Source organism: Eucyclogobius newberryi, unplaced genomic scaffold (genome assembly GCF_026437365.1).
Source record: "Eucyclogobius newberryi isolate DKJ021-1_F unplaced genomic scaffold, fEucNew1.0.hap1 SCAF_15, whole genome shotgun sequence".
NCBI classification, from domain to species: Eukaryota; Metazoa; Chordata; class Actinopteri; order Gobiiformes; family Gobiidae; genus Eucyclogobius; species Eucyclogobius newberryi.
Genome location: NW_027315779.1, coordinates 6,554,677 through 6,577,556, shown reverse-complemented (window position 1 = coordinate 6,577,556; position 22,880 = coordinate 6,554,677). Strand labels below are relative to the sequence as shown.

The following is a 22,880-nucleotide window of genomic DNA, read 5'->3' as shown; positions in this document are numbered from 1 at the left end:
CTGGCCAGTCGGAAAAACTGCAGAGAATTTTTAGACAACACAAAGTCCCTGTTTATTTTAAACCAGGAAACACTTTAAGACAAAAACTGGTTCACCCAAAGGACAAGTTGCCGACTCAAAAACAGAGCAATGTAGTTTATTCGATCCAATGCAGTGAAGAAAGCTGTAAAGAACGTTACATAGGTGAGACAAAACAGCCTCTACACAAGAGGCTCTATCAGCACAGAAGAAATACAAGTTCAGGACCTCAGAGTGCCGTGCATCTCCATCTTGAAGCCTCTAATCACTCGTTTGAAGACAGTGAGGTGAAGGTTTTAAGCAGGGAGAAAAGATGGTTTGAAAGAGGAGTCAAGGAAGCTATTTTTGTTAAAAAAGAAAGACCTTCTTTTAACAGAAATGGAGGGCTAAGATTCAATCTTCCTGGTATCTATAATGGTATACTGAACCCCTGGAAAGGTAGAGGACCATGACCAGGACATTTAGATGCTAATCAGGTACTCAGGGTGGTTGAGCCAGGGTCTCACAAAGACAAAGAGGATTCTAATAGCCCATTAAAATTCTGAATAGGCTAGCTCGGTAGATACAAGGGGGGAGTTTCTGTTGAAACAAACAACTCTTTCTACTTCAGGAAGGCTCCTCCCAATGGGCGGGTCTTACCACAGAACAGTATTAATATCGGAGTTCTCGATCTAAATTCTTTTATTGACAATGACTCTTGGAGAGTCGAAACGTCTATTTTTTCAAACTGAGTCCAGATGACTACAACTGAAGCTTTTTCTACTATGGAACACGCCTGGACGAATGAGGGATTACACCGACATATATGTGTATATATATATATATATGTGTATATATATATATATATGTGTGTATATATATATATACATACATACAGACACACACATATATATACAGTCATAATGTGTTTATATATATATATGTGATATATTTCACACACACACACACACACACACACACACACACACACACACACACACACACACACACACACACACACACACACACACACACACACACACACACACACACACACACACACACACACACACACACACACACACACACACACACACACACACACACACACACACACACACACACACACACACACACACACACACACACACACTACAGTTTGAGCCAACTAAACATGGCCTTTTCCAAATAACAGCTAAAAGATGAAACAGCATCAGTTACAACTGTTAACGTTAAAGATGACTGTATTACATACAAAGTGCAAATGATTTCTGTACACATGGAGAAACTAGTCAAAATAAATTAAGGAACAGGCATCAGCCATTTGCATAATACTTTAAATGATTAAATCCTGGGACGTATTCAAGAATGTTCAGAAGCTTCATCCAATTACTTCATACAGTGTGATCAACAACACCTCAATTATATGACAGAATACACGTAAACAACTGTGGTAGCACCAACAATTTGGACTGACAATTAGTAAGGTGGTAATTAGAAAATAACATTGTTAAAATTCCACCTACATCTGGGAAAATAAGTGCTTTTTAATAGTAGTAATTATTTCTGAAGTTTAGCAGTTTATTAGGCTAATGTTTGCAAGAGTAAAAAGGTTTATTTTCCAAGGCTTCAAAATGATGACAACAGCCAGAAGAGAGAAAATCTGATTAAATGATTGAAACACATCTTGCACATTTACTGTACTTTAGTCCTCTTGATTTAAACTTTCCCAAAAAAATTAAAAAAGCTCATTTTTAGACTTTGAGGCGTAAAAAGTCTTCCTATAGCTGTACTAGAACAAACAAACAAACATCTTAGAGGAACAGGCCTAACTCACTGAACACATATTCTTCCATCTCGCTCGGTTGGTCCACTACAGCCCGAGACATGTATTCGTCCAATAAGTCCGTCGTCAATAAGTCCGTCGTCGTGGCGCCCGTGTGCGGCTGTAACGTTGCGTTTGACGACATCACCGCCCCTACGCTGACCTCCTGCCCGTCAGCCAACAGCTCCAGCAGGTCCGTGCTGTCCGGAGACAGGTTACTAGTCACAGTGGTCGCCGGGGAGGGGAAGTCGGAGAAGAACTCTTCGTCCAGAGTGCTGGAGGTGACTGTGTTTGGTGAGAAACCGTTGGTGCTGTCCGGTCTGAAGCTGGCATCGCCCGACCGTCCCAACATCTCATTCAACTTTGCCAGTTTTTTCTTCTTGGCCTGGAGCTTTTTGTACAGTTTGTACCGGAGGAGTTCAGTCTCGCTTAATCCTGAAGGCATTTTTGATGATTTTGTTTTCTTAGACGACATTATGTCAGTGGCGAGTCCTGCAAATGACGACGGCGGTGAGCGGTTAACCACTCCCACGGCTTTCTGAACAGGCGGCGCGGGAGGCATTTTATCTTGAGGTGTTGAATTGGGCGTGGCGTTCTTGGCTCCGAACGCGCCGTACATTCCCGCCGCTTTCAAAGGTAAACCTCCGCCGTCCTCGGTCCTCAGCGTCGGTCTGGGCGGGACTACATTTCTCTGCTGTGGCGGCGCCGCGTGGACCGGGACTCGCTTCGAACGGGCCAGTGGTTTTTGGTTGGAGTTCATGTTGCACTTGTTCTGAATGTGTCCCAGCGAGCGTTCAAGCAGGTCGGACCAGGCGTTTTGCCCCGGCTGAGTCACGGGTGGAGGTCTGAGGACATTCTGAGGGACGGGGACCGTAGAGGAGACGGAGGAGATCGGCTTTGACGTCGGAGGAGGAGCCGGTTTGCTTTGAACAGGACTCACTTTAGCAATGGCGACCTTTCCTTTAGGTGGGTCCACTTTTGGCTTTTTAACTTGTTTAGCAACTGTTCTTCCGCGCTTTCTTCCTCTCGTCGATTTCAGCTTAAAATCTGGGTCCTTCTCAAAGTCGTCTTCTTCTTCGTTCTCTTCTGGTTCGGACTCGGTAGAAGGTCCATCGCGAGTCTCCTGAGGTTTTTCCATCGTCTCACCGGTCGAGGAACTGTCCGGAGCAGGAACACAAGCATCTATGACCGACGTGTCCGTTGCATTGTTCACATCTTGACCTTTGAACTCTTTAGCTTGTTCAATTGCACCGTCGGTTGAATTTGACGGTGGCTTTTTGAAGTCCTCCTCCAGTTCGACCAGCGTGAGTGTGACAATGTCGTTGTGCGTCAGCCCTTCGAAGGCGTCGAGTAGCGTGGTCGAACCTATGGAAGTATCGACGCCCGCGGTGACCGCCGTGTCCTGTTCGGAGACGAAGTCCATAACATCGGGATCGTTTTGGGGGCTGATGAGCGACTGGTCCGGGGAGCGTTGCGACAGGTCGACCGCGATGGTCGCGTTGCGGGTGACGTTCCTGGCGGTCGGGGGAGAGTCGGCGAAGGTGGTGGACGGAGAACAGGCCCGGGACTCTTGGCGCTGCTCTTCTTCCCAGAAAACCACGTGGATTTCCTGCGCCGGGACTGGGAGAGTCTCGTACGGTTTACAGCGAGGGTGTTTCAGATCGTCAAACTCCACCCACGACCCTGCGACACATTAAACACATTTACATTAAATAACATAAACGGTGCGTCCTAAACTGTTGACTTTAAGTGCATTTAACAGGTTGGACCACACATTTGTAGAGTTAAGATTTGACCGAGCCATTTTCTCCATTTCGCCACAAAGTTTGGTTAAATGTATAATGTCACATCCTGGTTGTACATGAGCAGCAGGTGTTGATGATGTGCAGCAGATGTTACCTAGCAACCATGCTGTAAACAAGGGGCCAAAGCAATATAAATAATTCTGTTTGACAAATAACAACCGATAACATTTTAATTTTGTCAAATGATTGTTTAAACTGTAAGAAAAATGTGTCTCGTCTGTAAATTGTCCCTGTATTTTTTATGGAATGTCACTTATTGAGGTTTAGAACTCAGCTCTACTTCCTGTAAATCTCCATTTTTCCTCAAATTACAACTTGACTGGTGAATATTTCTTGTATCTTTTAAATCAGACTATTCCACCAAAAAGTAATAATTAGCATAACATAAAACATGTCATCTGCACTTTTAGCCAGTGAAAGTTACTAGTTTAAAGTTAGAATACTTAGGCTTAAAGGTGCACTACGATAACATTTTTCTGGTGAAGGATCCTGCTCGTCTCCATATATGTTGTGGCGTTGCTAAGGATGCTCCACAGTATGGTGTTTAACATATCCATCGCCATGGACACAAGCAGGTCTGATTTGGAGACTGCAGAGGCAATCACTCTCACTGTAAGAATGCATGTTTTTCAAGGTATTTTTATCTTTGTAATTTAATAATGGCAGATGGAAAGGGTTAATGCCATACCAATCAGCAATAACATCGCCATGGAAACAAGCATGTACTCCCCCCGCGCAGAAAAGCCACAGCGCACACTTAAAGAACGTTACGACCATGTTTGAATGAATAACGGTCTGACTTGAACTCGGTCAAATACTCGTGTTAGAAAAACATTTTTACCCATCATCCACCGTAAAATAAATACACATTATTTCCAGTTAATTCTAATTAATTGTGAGAATTGTTGATGCACGAATGAGCATTTTAATAGAGCAGAATTTAACACCATAAAAGCTTCTAAACTGGGTGATCATGAAGGAGGTTATCAAAACAAGCAGACGAAGATCCAATTAGGACAATTAGCCCTTTGAACCCAATAAAAGCCATTAATTAGACTTTAAGAGATCAATTAGTTCACGTAATACACCCAGCTACTGCGCACAGCTGGTCATTTCATTTTATCTCAAGTAACAAAAGAGTTATCCAAACAACATTGAACATAAACTTTAATGAGAGCTCTTGATGGAGATGGAAATCTGATTTAACGTCGACTCATTCATTAAACGAGCATTTGAAGTGGAAACAATTAATACAATTTTCAATATGACTCAATGTTTTTTTTTACAATCAATATTAATTCCAGCAATTACTGACAGCAGATCGTTTGTAGATCTATCAAGTAAAAAGACCCAGTCTGATCACGGACAATATGAAACGACTGGATCTTGATATTAGAATAATGGCACAGTTCTTATAAGCGAAAACTAAAATGTTTAAGCTTCAAAAGAACAATTACAAAATAACTAAGAATTGCAGATGATACAAAATAGGCTAAGCTGGAATAGTTTGTGATAATTATGACACTTACCGTCAGATTTATGAACCCAGGTGACAAAGTGCTTGAGTTGACTGCTGTACTGAATGACAACTGAGACAAAGTAGTGCTTTTTCTTGAAATTGAAGTTGTAAACGTGGATATTGTTGTCAGGAAGTCCCTCAACAAAGTGCAGGGCAAACACAGGGGGAACGCTGATGAACAAGAACAAATATAAGTCAGCAAATGTTTATCAAAACTGGACCAAATTGCAGAAAAAGTCATTTGAAAAGCACAAATTGTTGTCGAGAACCAGTCAAAACTCACTCCTGAAGCACCATCCTCCGCCTCTGGTTTTTCCTGTGGCAGTTGTTGCACGGGGCAAAGTGAACCGCTCTGAGTGGATGCCAATCAGGAACGATGTTAGTGAACGTGGGAAGCGTCTTCACGACACTGCAACAGAAAAGAATCGTTTAGAATTCATATTACATGACAGGAACAAGCGTTACTTTGTCCAAGTTTCAGACAATTATCATGAGAAAAAAACATTACGATTTTGAATAATAATAAGATCATACATTTTCTTCCCTTGTTTTCTTAACACATTACGGCTCCTCCATATGTGACCTGCTTTATCAAATCAAACTTTCCGAATGATCAATTTGACAAACGGCCAGATAAAAAAGCACTTTACATTTAGGTTTACTTAAAAGAAGGAAAGGGCGAGCACAAAGGACTTAATTTAGCTTATAAAATACTTAGATTTATTTTAATTTAATTTAACTCAAAATAAATTAATTTAGCTCAAATTTTAACTTTTCTATAAAATTGTATTAAAAAAATGTCTTTTTTTCCCCTTCTGAAAATGTCAATACCGTATTTTCCAGACTATAAGTTGCACCTTTTTTCATAGTTTTGGCCGGGGTGCGACTTATACTTATATACTTAAATGTGATATTATTTGTTATTTTCACACTTGCAACCGCATTTCGTACTCCAATGCAACTTATATGTTTTTTTCTTCTCTATTATGCATTTTTTGGCTGGTGAGACTTATACTCCGGTGTGACTAATAGTCCGGAAACTACGGTATGAAATTTTCGTTTTTTAGATTATATTGTGACCTAAATGATCACCTTAGTTCAGGACATTTGTTGTGTGTAATATTTTAAGTAGGGGTGCATCGATATATCGGCTCGATATCGGCCGATAGTAACGTCATTGACTAATATCGGTTCAGTCCAAAACCACCGATATCAGTCCGATGTTGCGTCTCAGAAATGAAAGAGTTAACTCTGCCGTCCCTTCAGAAACGGTAAGAACAGAAGTTGCTATATTCTAACAGAACAGTCTTCTTTATTCTGAGTCAAAAGAACCAGAAATGAAACAAAGTTACAGACTTTTAAAAGCTCTAGAAAAGATTCATCATTAAAGGCGGTATGGACGATTTTTCGGCGATTTGAGAACGCAGGCGGAAGTGCGCATGCGCACTCCCCCGTGCGGACTGATACAACACACACGTGCGTTTGTTTATTAGCGCAACGGAGCGCATCGCATCGCTCGTCTCCCGTAGATTTCTGTCCACTTCAGCGTCAGCTCGAACTGTCTTTCTCCGTCTTCATTTTGCCCCGTACACTGAGGGAACTATATTATGATAGATCCATGCGCTTAGGCACGCGGAAACGTGGGGACGAGCCTGACGCGGCTGCAGGTGAGCGATAGGTGCGTTTTATGATTGATACGTGGCAGGACAAATGATTTATCCACGCCACGAGGAAATATAATAAAAAAAATTGCTGAAAAAAATCGTCCATACCACCTTTAAATATAAGTGCGACACACACGAGCCGGGATAAACGCAATGTTTTTTCAGACATTATTTGATTAGTTTTCCTCCTTAACAGTTTGCACAAGTTTCCTCAAAATAACTTAAGGCTAATTTTACTCTAATAAAGAATAATTATATTATAGACTGCCTATATCTAAACCTAGTGCTACATGTGCCCCATCAAACATTTTCCTTAACATTTAGAGGAAAGGGCTGTCCGTATCGGTGCATCTCTCATTGTAAGTAGCACATTATTAGATCAAATCATACACTCACTTCTCTATTGTGTTGCTTTTGCAGTCAGAGCATCTAAAATCCCAGTAAAACGTGGACTGAAAGCTAGACTCCAACCAGCAATCCAACTTCACCAAGAGAGGCAGAGCAAAAACTGGAGTTTCTTTTTGTCCTGGAAACAAAATTCAGTTTTTAAATCATACGGGCACAATCAACACTTTGAAATTGAACTTGAAATGTAAAAAAAGGACATCCAATGAATGTTGAAAATTAAACCCTGTCATCTTACCAAGTTTGCAGTGAAGTTTTGGCTGCAGGAGATTGAAAAACGACATCCGCAAAGTTTCAAGGTTGGCGTTGATTGTGTCCAACAAGTGACTCGGGATCTTCAAGGAGCCATCTAGATAAAAAGGAACATAGGACGTAGTCAAGCTCTGTACAAACTAGTGTAGGAAGAGGCAGCTTTGAGGACAAAACACAAATAAGACCATGTATTGAGTTGACAAGAATCATTTCAGTGGTGGAAAGTAATGAAAATTAAAAGTTTTGCGATGACACCAACAGCGTTGCTGCAAAACATGGATTTAAAATCATCGTTTGACCCAAATTAATCCCAAAAAGGAAGAACAAGGGACGCGTAAACCAGGACGACAAGTGGTAACACTGGAGGACCAAAACAAATGAAACAGACGGTCCACAGCCCCTTTGGAAAACGACCCACATCACAAGCTAACGAGGCTAACATGGCGAGCAAACTGCGGACGCCCAGAGTCTCTCCCCGCCGGTCCAAATAAAGATTCTCACAACTTCTTTGGGACGCCATCCCTAACATGATGAATCAAAATGGCCCGCCATCCAATTTGACAGGGGGGGGGAAATAAACCATCCCTAAAACCCAACTTCATCCCATGTTTTAGGTAGAGCCATCATTAAAATACTACTTCAAATAAACAAGTTCATATCGCCGCGTCAAAGTGTCCAGTTTACAGCCAAAGTCTATGTGGACGGGCGTCTTGGACGTACACCATTTTTACGGCGCAAATCCTAACTTTTCTGCAGCAGACGCGACGCAGCAATCAATCAAGAGATTGACTGAAGTGCCTACGCACGACCCAGAAGAAGGCCCAAAACAAACCCTGCAATCCTCAAGACGCAGCTCTTGGAGCAAATTAAAGTATTCACTAAACGCTGCTCACCTCTGAAGTATCTGCTGAACCCTGATGATCTGGACTATGAGGCCTGTGTCCAAAGGAGGAAAAGGCCAAGAAGAGTTGATGTGTCTAAATGATTTCAGCATTATAATACGGCCTTCACCCATGAGCTAAAACTAAACATTTTCATTACATACCAATATTGTGAATAAAATTGTGTTTATCATTTCCATGATTCCATTTAGTTTTCTTGATGGTGAATAGGCCGATACCGTGTAATAGTATGTTTATGGTGCATGTACGTTTGGAAATGATGAGGGAGGTCCTAAAATGCTAAAAAAAAATTAATGATCAGATTTCACAGGAAATAATAAGAAAATGCTCTTTACCAAATAAAGTGGATCCACATTTTCTAAATTACTATCATGGAAACTTAAAAAACAAGCAGAAATAACTATTTTTAAAAGATGGGACAGGAAAAATGATAATCTTAAGCAAGAGCAAATTCAACATTTATCTTATCTTATCTTATCTTAACATTTGAGTCCTTTCTGGACACCCTCAATCTGCCCGTTATGTCAGAGGAACAAAATAAAAATTAGGAGCTGAAATAACAGTTTTTGAAATACAAGGTGCAATCAAAAGATGAAAGAACAATAAATCCCAGGAGCGATGGGTTCACCTCAGAGTGGTATAAAGCTTTAAAAGCCTTTCCTTTTGCCAACTTTTAACTGGGAACTTAAAAAACCCTCCAAGTTGGAAAGAAACCATCATATCCCTGATACAAAAAGAAGGGAAGGACTGATTGTGCCTCATATAGACCCATTTCTATTCTGAATGTGGACTGTCGTATACAGTATACACCATAATTATTTTGATTTTCTAGGCCAAGATTTAATTTTTTCAATTATTGTTTGGTCTGCTGTTTTTAATTTGTGTCTGCTCTCTGTCTGGTCGTGTTTCTCTTTCAGTCTTTGTTTTTACGAGTTCTTCAATTTAAAAATACAAATATTTAAACCGAAAAAAATAAAGTACATTGTTCATTAACTTACTTTTACTTAACTTCAAGAGCAGGCATCTTTACTTTCTATTCCACTACATTTTGAAACTAAAACTGAAAAGTAAAAAAGACTTTTCATATTGTTTGAGGGGTTCTTTTTTTTTACAGGTTTACGATAACGCTCAAATTCACTAGAAAATTAAGAAATTGGTTGGAATTACTCCGGTTGACCAAAGAGCAACACAATTCTTATGAATATCTGCGTGTTATCTTTACTCGAGTATTTTTTCACTCTGCATCAGTACTTTTACTTAACAAAATGAATTACTTCTTCGAACTCTGAACAATTAAAATCTATCCTGTTATTGTTATCCGAGACATTTACTTCCTACAGATGTATTCCATCAATATTTCCATTTCCAATCAAATGTCACTCACTCAATTCATAAATCTGGCTCTGGGCATTAAAGTCAAGGAAGCCACTGCCAAGTTCAATCGTTAACAAATGTTTAAGCTGTAAATATAGTCAAAACACTTTCAGTAAATTGAATAGAAATCATACCGTGTCTTCAGTTCTAGTCCAAGCACAAGTATGTGTATTGCTCCTTACCTTTGTCCGTCTGTCGTTGACTCTGGACGGCTGCAAGTGCTTCATCGTAACCTGCCAGAAGTGTCCACACCGTCGACTGTTTGTGTTCATCTTTAGGCTTTACGTTCCTCAGGGTCCTTAGATTCACTAAAGCCACGAGCAGAGAGTCCAGCCAGCAGAGGTTATCCTTGTTCCTCCAGAAAACCTCAACCGGAGCAGGAACAAGCGCCTCCTCAGGGTTCGTTTCCGTGAACAACACGTTCTCCGTTTCCGAATGGACAACGTCAATATTCGAAAGTGCCGACAGGTGATGATCGGCTGACAACACGGGCTCGTTTGTTTCCGTAGCTTTGGTCTGCGCAGGCGATGGAATATCTCTAACAGAAGGTGCGTCGATGTCTGGTAAACCGCAGTCTCCGTCCAGTGCGGGGGCGTTCGCGACACAGTTGTCTTCTCCGTTTAGTCGGTCATCTTTGAAGGCGAGCGCTTCTTGAATGTCAATGGTTTCGTTTCCAATGTCACAATTCGTGTCCAAGGAAACGGTTTGGGCATCTGTACAAGAACCCGAGTCCTCATCGAGACCGCCGTCTTCTTGGCGTCGCAAATCCAACCGCTTTGTTTGCGAGCAGCCGAAATGGGCGTCGGCACGTTCTTCCACATCTAAAGGTGGACCATTACAAGCATCAACGATATCGTGCACATCGCCGTCATCGGAAGCACACGTTTGTGACTCGGAGCTTTCAAGTTCTTTTAATCGCGGGCGTTTCGGTGAGGGAGCACTGGGTTCGTTGGCAACAAGTGTTTGGGACTTTTTTCTTTTGTTTCCCGTTGCCGGCTCCACAGGCTCCAAGCTCGCCAAAACATCCTCCAAAGGCCGGCTGACTAGGGGGAACAGGCACTGAAAGAGAACAGAAACATTAGATCTAGTAAAAACAAAAACATTCAATGATGGTATTTGTGGCTCTACCTCTGGGTTTGTGCAGAGCGTGATGGACTCCTCTAGGTTGATGCGGTAGGAGCACAGAGGAGACGTCAGTCCTTTTGAATGACACCAGGGACAGTGGTCCAGGGAAGCAGCTCTTTCCTGAACCTAAAAAAAAGACAACAAAATATCTCAAACTGAATATGAATATGGTTGAAGGTATTGCAAAGGATCAGCCACAAATAATTCAAACAGATTTCGCCAATCTGAAAATAATAATAATACACTATACTGAGGATACTAAAACAATACACTGACATCTAAAAGATTGTCTAAAAATGTAACTTTTTGAATCCTCCGTAGAAAACAAACACTCATGACCAATGCAACAACAAATGAGGGCAATGAAGCCCAAATATTTCGCCTTTTACTAAAGATTTCCATTTTAGTCCTTGTGAACAATTTGGAATGGCACTGCTTGTTTACAGTGTTTTTCAAATATAATTCAGCTTTGCGCAAGTGACAACAGGAGAGGAATGCTAGAGTTGTACTGACTTTTCCCAAATACCCGACCATCGGTGAGGCTACAGCCTCCAAACCAGTGTCTTCGCCAGACATTGGCAAACCACAGGTGCTTTTTGGCATCACGGGAGACAGAACCCAATCTGTGAATATTACCATGACACCGCCAACTGGCTCACCACAAACAGAGCTGCAAAAGAGACAGAATAAACATGTTAGTAAATCAAGTTCCGCAAACAAAATGAATATATACCGCCAGTTCATATATAGACTAGGTCCCCGACGTAAATAAAGTCAGCATCAGCGTGATTATGATGGAGCAACACTGACTATGAAAGCTAAACCTCTGACGATACACAACGAAATGCATTTTAAAGCACAACAATATCTTATTTTCGTAATAAAATTATTAAATAACGTAAACTTGATCCGCATCTTTGTAACGTTCACACAGCTTTTATCCCGGGGTCGTAACACGTGCGGACTCGCGCTTCGTGCAGTTTGGGGCGGTTGAGAATGAATTAAGTCATACTTACCACAACCTAATAATCACATAATCTTTACTATAGCCTTGTATTCCATAAGATACAGAATCGTGTATTCGCCGATCGCCTGAAAGACGTGGTTAGATCCATGTGCACTGCAGATTCATTCGTTTGAGAAACGTCCTGTTTCCGTCGAATGCCGGTGGCGGTGCCGCAACCTTTGGTGTCCACCAGAAACAACACGCCGCTGATGACAAAGGTTCCGCCGCTGCTGCCTCCTCTCGGCCTTTAGGTGAAGTACAGAAGGCTGCTATTGTTCACGTAGGTGGCACCGGCCATGACTGTGTAAAATAATGAAATGGCTTTACACAGAACACACACGCAGCTTATTTCTTCTCTTCTAAGTTTGGATTTTTTCCAGCTGTTTTAATTATTTATCCATTTTTTACAATGATGAGCTAAACCTGATAAAAAAAATCTCTTCTGAAAATTATCATAATTAATACAAAGGAAGAGTCCAAGAAGAATCAGTGTTAATTAACTAGTAATTTATCCAGATGAACAACTAATAAACTTAAGTTTTAACGTCTAAATCTAATGAGCAATGTATGCATATAAAATACTAATTATCTGTAATTTACAATTAAACTATTAATACTAGTCTTTATTTAAAAATACTCAAAATATGTTGCATTACAATCTTAAGATATGACAAAAAAAAAACACACACACACACAATTAAAATTACTGTTAAAATTAACATTATTGTATTTATTTGGCAGCATTCAATCCATTTAAGCCTTTCCAGTTATGAACCCCCAGAATTAGGGTGGAGCTGTTGGAGGGGGAGGGAGTGGGGTTACATATGTCACTCACATTTCATAGTACACACAGCTTTCACACCTCTTGTCTTTGTACACCCCCACCCTGCCATATTCACAGACGTGCGTGCACATGTCTCCTTTTCTCTGCCGCTCGTCCCGCCTTCTGCGTGTGCCCTCCTCCCAGAAGCCCCTCCTTATCTGCTCCTCTCCTGTCCTCTATTTTCCTCCTGATGCCAAAATGAATTTGCATATTTTTCTCAGGGAGCATTCATTAGAATGCATAAACTGGCCGTCTGCGAGCCTCACGAGCCTCACGAGCAACTATAGCTTTCTGCTGTGGCATCTCCTGATGCAAAAGAGACAACAGGATCAGACTGTGGCCTGTGTCTGCCTGTGATTGGCATTTGGACCGCTTCACCCAGCCCATTTTTAATCAGGGTTAGGAAGAAACTCTGTCAGCCATTTTCCTTTGTTCCATTTTAGCATACAATAGCTGCAGTTATTACATATGTATTTTTAATTGGATGTACTGGATATTGGGGGTCATACCACACTGGAATACATTAGATTACATTTTACAAATGACCGCCACACACTCACAAGAAGCATTCAAGCAAAACATTTAAATTAGTTAAAACATGGTGCTGCCTTCAATTGCCTTTAAAAATAAGTCAGGAAACAGTAATTTTTTTTAAAAAATTCCTTGGCTGCTAGTCTTAGAAAAAAAACTTATGACTTCATTGTAGTACCCAGACACAGCTGGTGGTGGCGCTATACAGGACTATTATACCATACTCCACGTCAAAGGGACTTTGACAGGGTCCCTGTGTTGGAATAGGGTACAGGGTGCACATACTGTCTACAGTTCTCTGATTGAAAGTTTTCCTTGACAGAATTAGCACAGACAGCGCTGGTGAAGAGCCCCTCCTCTGAGACCCTCTGAGACCCTGACAATGACAACAATGAAGTGATGCAAACATCAGCTCTGCAACAAGATGCACCATGAATACTCCTGAATATTCACCTGTGTGCAGAAAGAGGAAAGCCTTAGTTATTTACATGTTTAGGTGGCAATTAAATATGTTACATTGGCAAATGCTACTTTTTTGTTATCTGAAGAAATCTAAACTTTTTACCCTGTGATTAAAACAAAATACATACTAAATAAATAAATTAACAATATCTGATCTGATTATTATACATATGTGTCATTATAATACTATAATATGACTGACTCAAAAAGGATTGTTTACAACAATTAATAGTTAACTAATTACATTCATGGATACTGGATTAGAATGGATACTGTCGCCTTTGACATCTGATAATGATTCCTGTTTATTACAACTTGAACTTTAGGAATAAAGATGAGTTAATCTATCAATGTAGCAATGGTCCTTATAATACACACCAGGCCACAATATGATTTATGAATGCATGGATTCTATGTTTGCATCTGTTTACATGATATCTACTGTTTGTGGTAGTTTAGTGCAACACTTACGATCTGTGTCTTGTATCAGCATTGCAGTGTTAGAATAGTTAGAATATACATCACATATATATATATATATATATATATATATATATATATATATATATATATATATATATATACAGAGGTGTGTGTATATTATACACACACCTCTGTACATGGTGCACAGTGTGGTCAGGCTCACAGGGAAACCACTGTCTGCACTGACTAAGAGCTGTAACCAATCATTTGTTTATAATAATATTCTATCTTCATTACATTTGTGGCGTTCAAATGAAATTATGATACAGGTTCTTCATAATAATTGCTCTATGTTATGCTCTAACTCCCTATCTGCAGCATGTAAATCATAAAGGTCTATTCAAACTATATTATAACTCCTGTGAGCGTTTAATTAAATTGTGTTTGTGAGAAGGTAAATTGAAGAGTGTGTGATGCTCTTCAACACAGAAAGCTTTATGGCCTCTACAGGCCATCGGGTTAAGATTAGTGTTACTACATTACAATAGACGAGTTTACTTCAAAATCAGGGCATTTATTAAATCTTACAACTAAATGTGGTTTAAATGTTCAAATAAGACAAATATGATAACCATTCAAACCACTATATAACGCTATCCTTGTTATATTAATTTCCCATTGATATGAATAGGGCTATCTAAATACAATGGGAGACAGTGCTGCGTGTGCATGGCTAATGTGTCATCCTGTATTTATTACAAAATGCCTAAAAGTGAATATCTAGTGAGCGTTTGTCTGTATTAGAAGAGCAAAGTGCGTGCTCTGTCTTCAAAACACCGAAATCCGTCCGTTTGAATCGGTGTTAATTCCGCAAATAGGCCCGGTGTGTTGCAGGTGAACGCACAATGCTGTTTGTTGATGAGGGGTGTCTGAGCCCCGTCCCGCGTGTCAGCGCCGGGCCCCGCGTGCCGCCCAGGCCCCGCGGCGGCACGCGCTCCTCGCCCGCTCCCTCATTCACCTCGCCCGCTACTGTACACTGCGCTCAATGTAGTGAATTCAACACTATGGCGAGCTCACTACACTCCTCTGACTCCAGCATGCTCCCACTCTGTGTTTTTGTATCCGCCCGCCACGGAAAACTTCGGTGACGTTTCACAAAAGCCGGCCAATCGGACGTCGTCTTCCATTAGGACAATGAAAAGCTCCCGGCCAATCAGCGGCGCGGCAGAGCGGGCTGCGGCCAATGGCGTGCGAGCTCCGCGGAGAGTAATGTTAGTGAGCTGTAGACTGAAGACACTGCGTATCGCCCGTGTTCCTCACACAGCCATTGCAGCGCATTGAGATCCAGCCACAGTCACTAGGTAAGTATCATTTAGAAGTGTCTGAAATTGCGAAAACGACGGTAACATTCACCGATACGCGACTGGCGAGTCCGTCTGTGTCATATGTCCTATTTTTCACTGTTTGTCGACATTTTTACTGAGGCGAACCGTGAAAAACAACAAAAACAGCCGGTCTCGTTATTACTCAGCCAGTGAGTAAGGACCAGACGCTCCTGAAAATTGGAGAAATAAAAATTGACTGTCGGTATTTTCGGGGGCGATCGACGATTTTGCCGAATGCGAAAAATTGTATATAATGCGTCCGTGGCGTGTGGGCAAAATGAAGTGAAATGTCACGTTTGTTACGGCGTAACAAATCGGCAATGTCCAGCGGACGGCGCGGGTTAGCGACAATGGTAAAAAGCCTCACCGTTAGCCATTGCAGTGCATTGCGAAGCTGATGCCTGTCATGTGAAGGCTGGAGGCGTGCGGCTCACACAGCAAACTGATCAAATCACATAAAGAGTGGAAAAAGAAAGACCGTGGTCAATCATGTACAGATTTGTGCTTGTTCTTGAAATTCCATGTCACAAGTCGGTGAAAGAAGAAGAAAAAAAAACCTTCTCCGCTCTGCGCTTTACTGTAATGGCTGACTGTATTCGCATAGGAAACAAGGCAGAGCCAAATGACAGAGGCGCAGTTCAGATCAACTTTTTCTAACCTGCTTTTCTCGCGAGTCGCACCCGCAACTACGCGATGTAACGACGGAAAACGAAAGTCCAATCTTTCATCTTTCCAACGAGACCATTTTGAGATTTTTCCGCCGCCGCTAAAGGCGTGTAAAAGGCGTCGGGAGCGGAGCGGCGGCCACGGTCGCTCTGCCCTCTGCGCGCTGACACAAAGAGAAGGAGCCATATTCTCCATGTTAGTGGATGAAGACGAGCGGCCATTAGGAGCTCATAGGAGCCCAGTCACAGCACAGCCCCGCTCATAGACACAGCGCGCACCCAATGTATTACTATACAAGGCGGCGAGCGCAGTGCCATTCAATCGGGGGAAACATTTGGTCACGATCCGCGGCGTTTCGGGCGCGTTTGTCGCGGTGCAAAGCGAACCGGGAGGCGGGTGGAGACATTTGAGGGGGACTTTCTTTCACGAAGAAGCCATTCTCACAAAATGGAAGAAGAAATATTGCCGTCGTTGTTGACCTCCTTTTCCCCGGTGCGCGAGCCTATGCGCCATTGCTGCCGGGCGGCACGCAGGACTTGCACTGACTCTTTTGCACCGTTTTACCGGGCGACGTGGACAGAAAAGGAGCAGGAGTTTCCACGCGACGGCCAAATCTTTGACAAGACTTTGCAAATTGACAGAGATGGTGTGTGAGACGCGCGGGAGGCTCGCGGGACGCGCAGGAGGCGTCGTTAGTGGCGCATTTGGAATAAAAACGCGTTATTGTGGAATGTTTGTCTTTTTGTGTCAAAGTTGTTCTGATGATATAAACACTGTCGAATGTGAATAAAAACATTTCCAAGTGGTCTTTTCTTGTCACACATGAGGTTTGATGACGTTTTTACTGACATTTTGGACAAAGTTATTGTAGCGGACCGAAAGTGCGCAACCGGGAGATGCGCAATTATGACGGATGTCGCGCCGATTCACGTCGATTTACGAACGTTTTATCGATTTATTATTTCATCGGAGGCGACATGGGACCATTATTTAGTTTAGTCAGTATTGCAAACCACTGTCAACAACAGCGTGCAGTGCAAACAAGCGCGCTGTGTTTGGTTTGTGCGTTTTTTTTGGCGCATCCGTCTGGAGCGGGTGCTGTTCGTAGCGGGATGCGTTTTTTTTTTTGAAGTTCGACACCGGAGGAGGCTCGGGACAGCGGTCGGTGGAGACGCGTGAGAGGAGTGGCCCGTGATGGAGCGCGAGGGGAGCGGCAGGTAACGCACCGCAATTAACTCAGAAGATGCGCATAACGGTCACTCATTAACGCTTTAGGGACAGTTTAGCGCCGTTTCAAAGCATTTTTTCCCAAGTGAGCTTTAATTTAGGTGCGGTGTTGATAATAATAATAATAAAAAGAATGATGATGATAATAAATGCGCGTCTGTTTGTTGTAGATCCAGTCGCCAACATGGGGAAAGATCCTACTAAGCCGAGGGGGAAGATGTCCTCCTACGCCTACTTTGTCCAGACCTGTCGAGAGGAGCACAAGAAAAAGCACCCGGAAGCCTCCGTCAACTTTGCAGAGTTTTCCAAGAAATGCTCTGAACGGTGGAAGGTACGGGCAGATGTGACCTCGTGGCAGGTGTCCAGACTTTACTAGAATTTAATACGAACTGTCGGTGATGAATAAAATAACGCGTGATTACAATTGTGCATCTAATTGCAACTGAATTTAAAAATTGAATGCATCTAAATCGGGGCATATCCCAGATGGGTGATGGAGTAAAAGGATTAACTTGTATATACTGACTCAGACTTGGACTACATCCAGACCGTAACTCCAAAAGACAATTAAGTACCTCCTTGTCCATAATTTTGATTTAATAAACACGCAACAAGTGGTATTGGACTTAAATGATCACTTGGAAGAATTATGTTGGTAATTGTGACGGTAATTGTGACGTAATTGTCCACTTCCAGACAATGTCTTCCAAGGAGAAGGGCAAGTTTGAAGACATGGCCAAAACTGACAAGGCCCGTTATGAGCGTGAGATGATGAACTACGTCCCACCAAAGGGCAGCAAGAAGAAGAAGTTCAAGGACCCCAACGCCCCCAAGAGACCCCCGTAAGTACTACAAGCTTCCCCTTAAGTGCTTTTATGGCTCTTGAGGAAGATGAATGCATAAATGCCTTCGAAATTAACTCAATTTGTTTGCAGATCCGCCTTCTTCATCTTCTGCGCGGAGTTTCGTCCCAAGGTGAAGGGTGATACTCCGGGGCTGACCATCGGCGACGTGGCTAAAAAGCTGGGAGAGATGTGGAACGGCACTGCATCTGAGGACAAGCAGCCGTACGAGAAGAAGGCGCTCAAACTGAAGGAGAAGTACGAGAAGGTGAGGAGACTCGGACTGTCCGCAATCACAGCTGCATAACAACGTTTTCTCATCTCAGTTCAGTGTTTTAAAGATGTGATGGGCGTGAACGCTTCCTTCACCTATATTCAATTATTTTAGTTGTACAAGTTTGTTCAAGTACAAGTTTTAAGGTTCATCAGAAGTTAAAGCCCTTTTGAAAACTTTCCAGGCCTGATCTGGTCCAGCGGCGCTGAGCTAAACGCTCACTTGTCTGCCATTTCCTTACATTGTGTTCTGTTTTCCCAGGACATCGCTGCGTACCGCGCCAAGGGCAAGACCGGCAGCGCTCCTCCTCCGCCCAAAGCTCCCAAAATGGAGAAGAAGGAGGAAGACGATGACGACGACGACGAAGATGAGGAGGACGATGAGGAGGACGATGAGGATGACTAGAGCTCCACTCATGGTCGTTTGTTTATAAAGCATTTAACCCCCTTGTACACTTCACTTAATGAAACACATTAGTATCTTTGGCGGGGGTAATGGTAAAAACAAAAAACAAAAAAACAAAAAAATATGGCTGTGTATATCGGTTGTTTTTATGCTGTACAGTTTTATTTCTCCTTTTTTGTATAGTTAACACTACACAGTTTTTGTGTCTTATTTTCCCAGTGGTAGATATTAGACCACTGTCCCGCCCAGTACAGTGTAAAGTGGGGCGGGCAAACAGTACTATATACCCTATAGCTCTGTGCACTGCACATAAAAATACTTAGATAATCTGAGTGGTTTAATTATTTTTCCGTTTTGTGTGTTTGTTATTTTAAATAACATATATATATGTTATCAGAAATGGACGTATCACCGTTGTTTTACTGATCTTTATGTACCACTGTAATGGCAGAAGTAAGAAAAAAAGCCTTGTTTATTGTTGAAATTTAAATTGCTTCTGATGTCAATAAACATTTTTTTTTAATAACTTTGTATTTAATTTAACTTTGTAAAGCAAGTTTCGACATACTATAATAATACATCATATAATTCTGATCAGCTCAAAAAATCAAAGTGGTACTGAACTGGCAAATTAGAGCTACTTTTTTGCTACTATTGTTATAATAATCAGTTAATTTGTCCAATATTGACTCATTCATTTTCAACATTACAATGTACATCAAGAGTTGCAGGTGATTGGAGCTTTTCCCTGCTTCACACTCTTCAAACGGATGAACGATCTAATTTAATGCAACTATAAGTGACACGAGCATTGCTTTCTTGACAGTAAAAGTGTGTCCCAATCCCACTTCCTCGCGTGACTTACATACAATAACTGTCACAATAACCACGTATGGGCAACATGAATCATCAGTTTTATTTATACATTGTGGCCCAGGGTTAATGGATGTATCATTATCTGACTCCAAACATGCATCACTGAGTGAAGGTTTCGGTCTTATTCAGATGCAGCTGTTGTTACTCTCACGTACCACTCTCTAGGTCCCATCTAGAGTTAAAAAAAAAAAAAAAGTTCAATTATATAAGAAGGATTATGTGTGCTTTGAAATAAACAGTGACATAAGAACATGGCTGAACATGGCTAATGCGGGAGATCTGATGGGAAAAAGCCAGAGGTGCATTAGTACAATGTACAGTGGCGGGTCCTGGGACAATGTAGATGTGTAGACTGGAGAGTATGTGAGCGTTTTGTCGTCTCCATCACAACAAAATGGTCCTGAAATCCATGTTAAACCTTCAACCTGGCTTGTGCTGCTAACTGCTTTATGAGCAACGTAAATATAAAACTGGTTATGGTTAAATATTACTGTATGTAACGGCTGCAAACGCACTCTCCCAGGATTATCATCATCATCTGAGCCCACTTTGATCCTATAGATGTGGTGAAAACATACATTTGCACATTACACACCGACTGAAGCTACTGTCCCAGCTCAGTATTATTTGTCTGTATATATATATATATATATATATATATATATATATATATATAGTAGCAGTATAATACACATGTTTTTTTTTTTTTTTTTTTAATGTCAATCTAAATGCATCAACAACAGGCTGTCTACTCTGATGACTATATATGTTCAGACACTTAGCCCTGGGACAGTAATGCGCTACCTACATTTATTAGGTCATAGAAGAAGTCCCATGCAGTCCCAACTGAAGCATAATAACACGTCACATTGACCATTCAGATATGATTTGCTGCTTTCAAATCGGTGTTTTCACGGATGTGCTGTTTACTGTAGGCTATTGAGAAAGCCTGCATACAACACCCACTGAACACATGACAGCACCGAGCTCTCCCTGCACACTATTGCACACTATTATTGTCCATGTTCATTATGTGTGCCGAGTGTCCCGTGCTGCTACTAACGGGACAGCGGGGCGGAGCGAGACCTTTGAGCGCAGCCGCCTTCGCACCCAAACTGTCCCGGGTCAAAGATAGGAGCGGGGGGGGGAACTATGTCCAACAGTTGTGGAGGCCCCGGCGCGCGCTCAGCTGTTCACAGTGCGGCTCTGATCCATGCTCTGGTACAGGCCCGGACGGCACGGGCAGGATATAGCAGCGGCAGCAGCTTTGTGGCACGCGCCCGCGCCTCCGAGGCTCTGTTTAATCCCGGGCACGTGGCGCGCGCCGCACGGGCCTCACGCGGTCTGAGGGCGACACCTAGCGGCCGGTCGAGGTCACGGCACAAACACGACGAGCGGACCTTGGGCCTTGTGTTCGAAATGCATCAAAACAGAGGGAGGATTTCAAAAGTTTGAGCTGAGAGTGACTGGAAACAAGCAGGTTTTCTGTTTCAATCGTATAAATGCATTTTTGTTTATTTATGACCATTAATAGACAGGAGATGCTTTTCAATGGCTAATTCCTATGGCAATGGTCCTAATTTGACAGACGAATGAATGGGCTTGAGTTTCCTGTTATATGCAACAATTAGAGGACTTTCCCCCACATCATAAAGATATATTATTTTGTTGTTAATCTCTCGAGAGCCCATTAATATGTTCATGGTTTGGCGTACCTATACATGAGTTTCAACATCCTGTTTATTGGTGACATTTTGAGGACTTTTGACCATTCAAAAGCTAGAATAATGTGTTTTGAATGGTCAGTTCCTATGGCAACTGTGCACATTTTCATCCTTCTGAAAGCCATTGACACCTGCAGGATTAACCCAGTGTTTCCAACTTTCTTTGAGTCGTGGCATTTTGTTTAGTTGAAAAGACTGGTGCACGATAAATGACACAAATTAGAGAAAAAGAAGCGTAAATAAAGCACATGTAGCTGTGTTGGATTCATAAAAACGCATGAATAGCTTATTGTTCATATTCAAGAAGGATTTATGATAGATCTCTCACTCATCACTGTCCACAGCAGAGTCCTTTTCATGGGTTTCAACATCCTGTTTAAATGTGATATTTGAGGAATTTTGCTAGACTAGATTTTCATCACAGGATCTCATCTCTGCTGTTTGCAGACGATGTTGTCCTGAAGGCTCCATCAAACCCGGACCTGCAACATGCACTGGGACGGTTTGCAGCCGAGTGTGAAGCGGCTGGGATGAGAATCAGCACCTCCAAATCCGAGGCCATGGTTCTCGACTGGAAAAAGGTGGCTTGCCCTCTCCAGGTGGGTGGGGAGTCCTTGCCCCAAGTGGAGGAGTTCAAGTATCTCGGGGTCTTGTTCACGAGTGAGGGAAGGATGGAGCGTGAGATCGACAGGCGGATCGGTGCAGCGGCTGCAGTGATGCAGTCGCTGCATCGGACCGTTGTGGTAAAGAGGGAGCTGAGCCGAAAGGCAAAGCTCTCTATTTACCGGTCGGTCTACGTTCCTACCCTCACCTATGGTCATGAGCTTTGGGTAGTGACCGAAAGAACAAGATCGCGGATACAAGCGGTCGAAATGAGTTTCCTCCGCCGTGTGACTGGGCGCTCCCTTAGAGATAGGGTGAGGAGCTCGGCCACACGGGGGGAGCTCGGAGTAGAGCCGCTGCTCCTCCATGTCGAGAGGAGCCAGCTGAGGTGGCTCGGGCATCTATTCCGGATGCCTCCTGGGCGCCTCCCTCGGGAGGTGTTTCAGGCATGTCCCACCGGGAAGAGGCCCCGGGGAAGACCCAGGACACGCTGGAGAGACTATGTCTCTTGGCTGGCCTGGGAACGCCTCGGGATCCCCCCGGAGGAGTTAGAGGACGTGGCTGGGGAGAAGGAAGTCTGGGAGTCCCTGCTCAGACTGCTGCCCCCGCGACCCGGCCCTGAATAAGCGGCAGAAAATGGATGGATGGATGGATAGATTTTCATCACTCTGAAACCCATGGATAGTTACTAATACAGGCATTTCTGTGTCCACAATAGAACTTTCAATGATTTACTTTTCTTTCATTTGCACTTTATAGACTTAA

General features: G+C 42.5%; 2 protein-coding genes across 3 annotated transcripts; one reads left to right on the top strand and one right to left on the bottom strand.

The window, feature by feature from the left end:
- Nucleotides 1-949: 949 nt before the first annotated feature.
- Nucleotides 950-12,158, bottom strand: uspl1 (ubiquitin specific peptidase like 1). Of its 2 annotated transcripts, none has more exons than XM_072445851.1 (9): nt 11,885-12,158; nt 11,382-11,518; nt 10,872-10,994; nt 9,926-10,802; nt 7,454-7,564; nt 7,207-7,336; nt 5,430-5,555; nt 5,157-5,317; nt 950-3,505 (listed from the first exon to the last, which is right to left on the bottom strand). In XM_072445851.1, exons 2-9 carry the CDS (start codon nt 11,505-11,507, stop codon nt 1,812-1,814), a joined length of 3,348 nt encoding a protein of 1,115 aa, XP_072301952.1. In that variant the 5' UTR covers nt 11,508-11,518; nt 11,885-12,158; the 3' UTR covers nt 950-1,811. The 2 variants fall into 2 exon arrangements, with proteins under 2 accessions (XP_072301952.1, XP_072301950.1); XM_072445849.1 differs by having other exon boundaries at nt 11,382-11,538; nt 11,885-12,156.
- Nucleotides 12,159-15,345: 3,187 nt separating this feature from the next.
- hmgb1a (high mobility group box 1a) lies at nt 15,346-19,432 on the top strand. Its single transcript, XM_072445848.1, has 5 exons — nt 15,346-15,474; nt 17,562-17,722; nt 18,088-18,233; nt 18,327-18,501; nt 18,769-19,432. The coding sequence occupies exons 2-5, from the start codon at nt 17,576-17,578 to the stop codon at nt 18,910-18,912; spliced, it is 612 nt and encodes a 203-aa protein (XP_072301949.1). The 5' UTR covers nt 15,346-15,474; nt 17,562-17,575; the 3' UTR covers nt 18,913-19,432.
- The last annotated feature ends 3,448 nt before the right edge of the window (nt 19,433-22,880 follow it).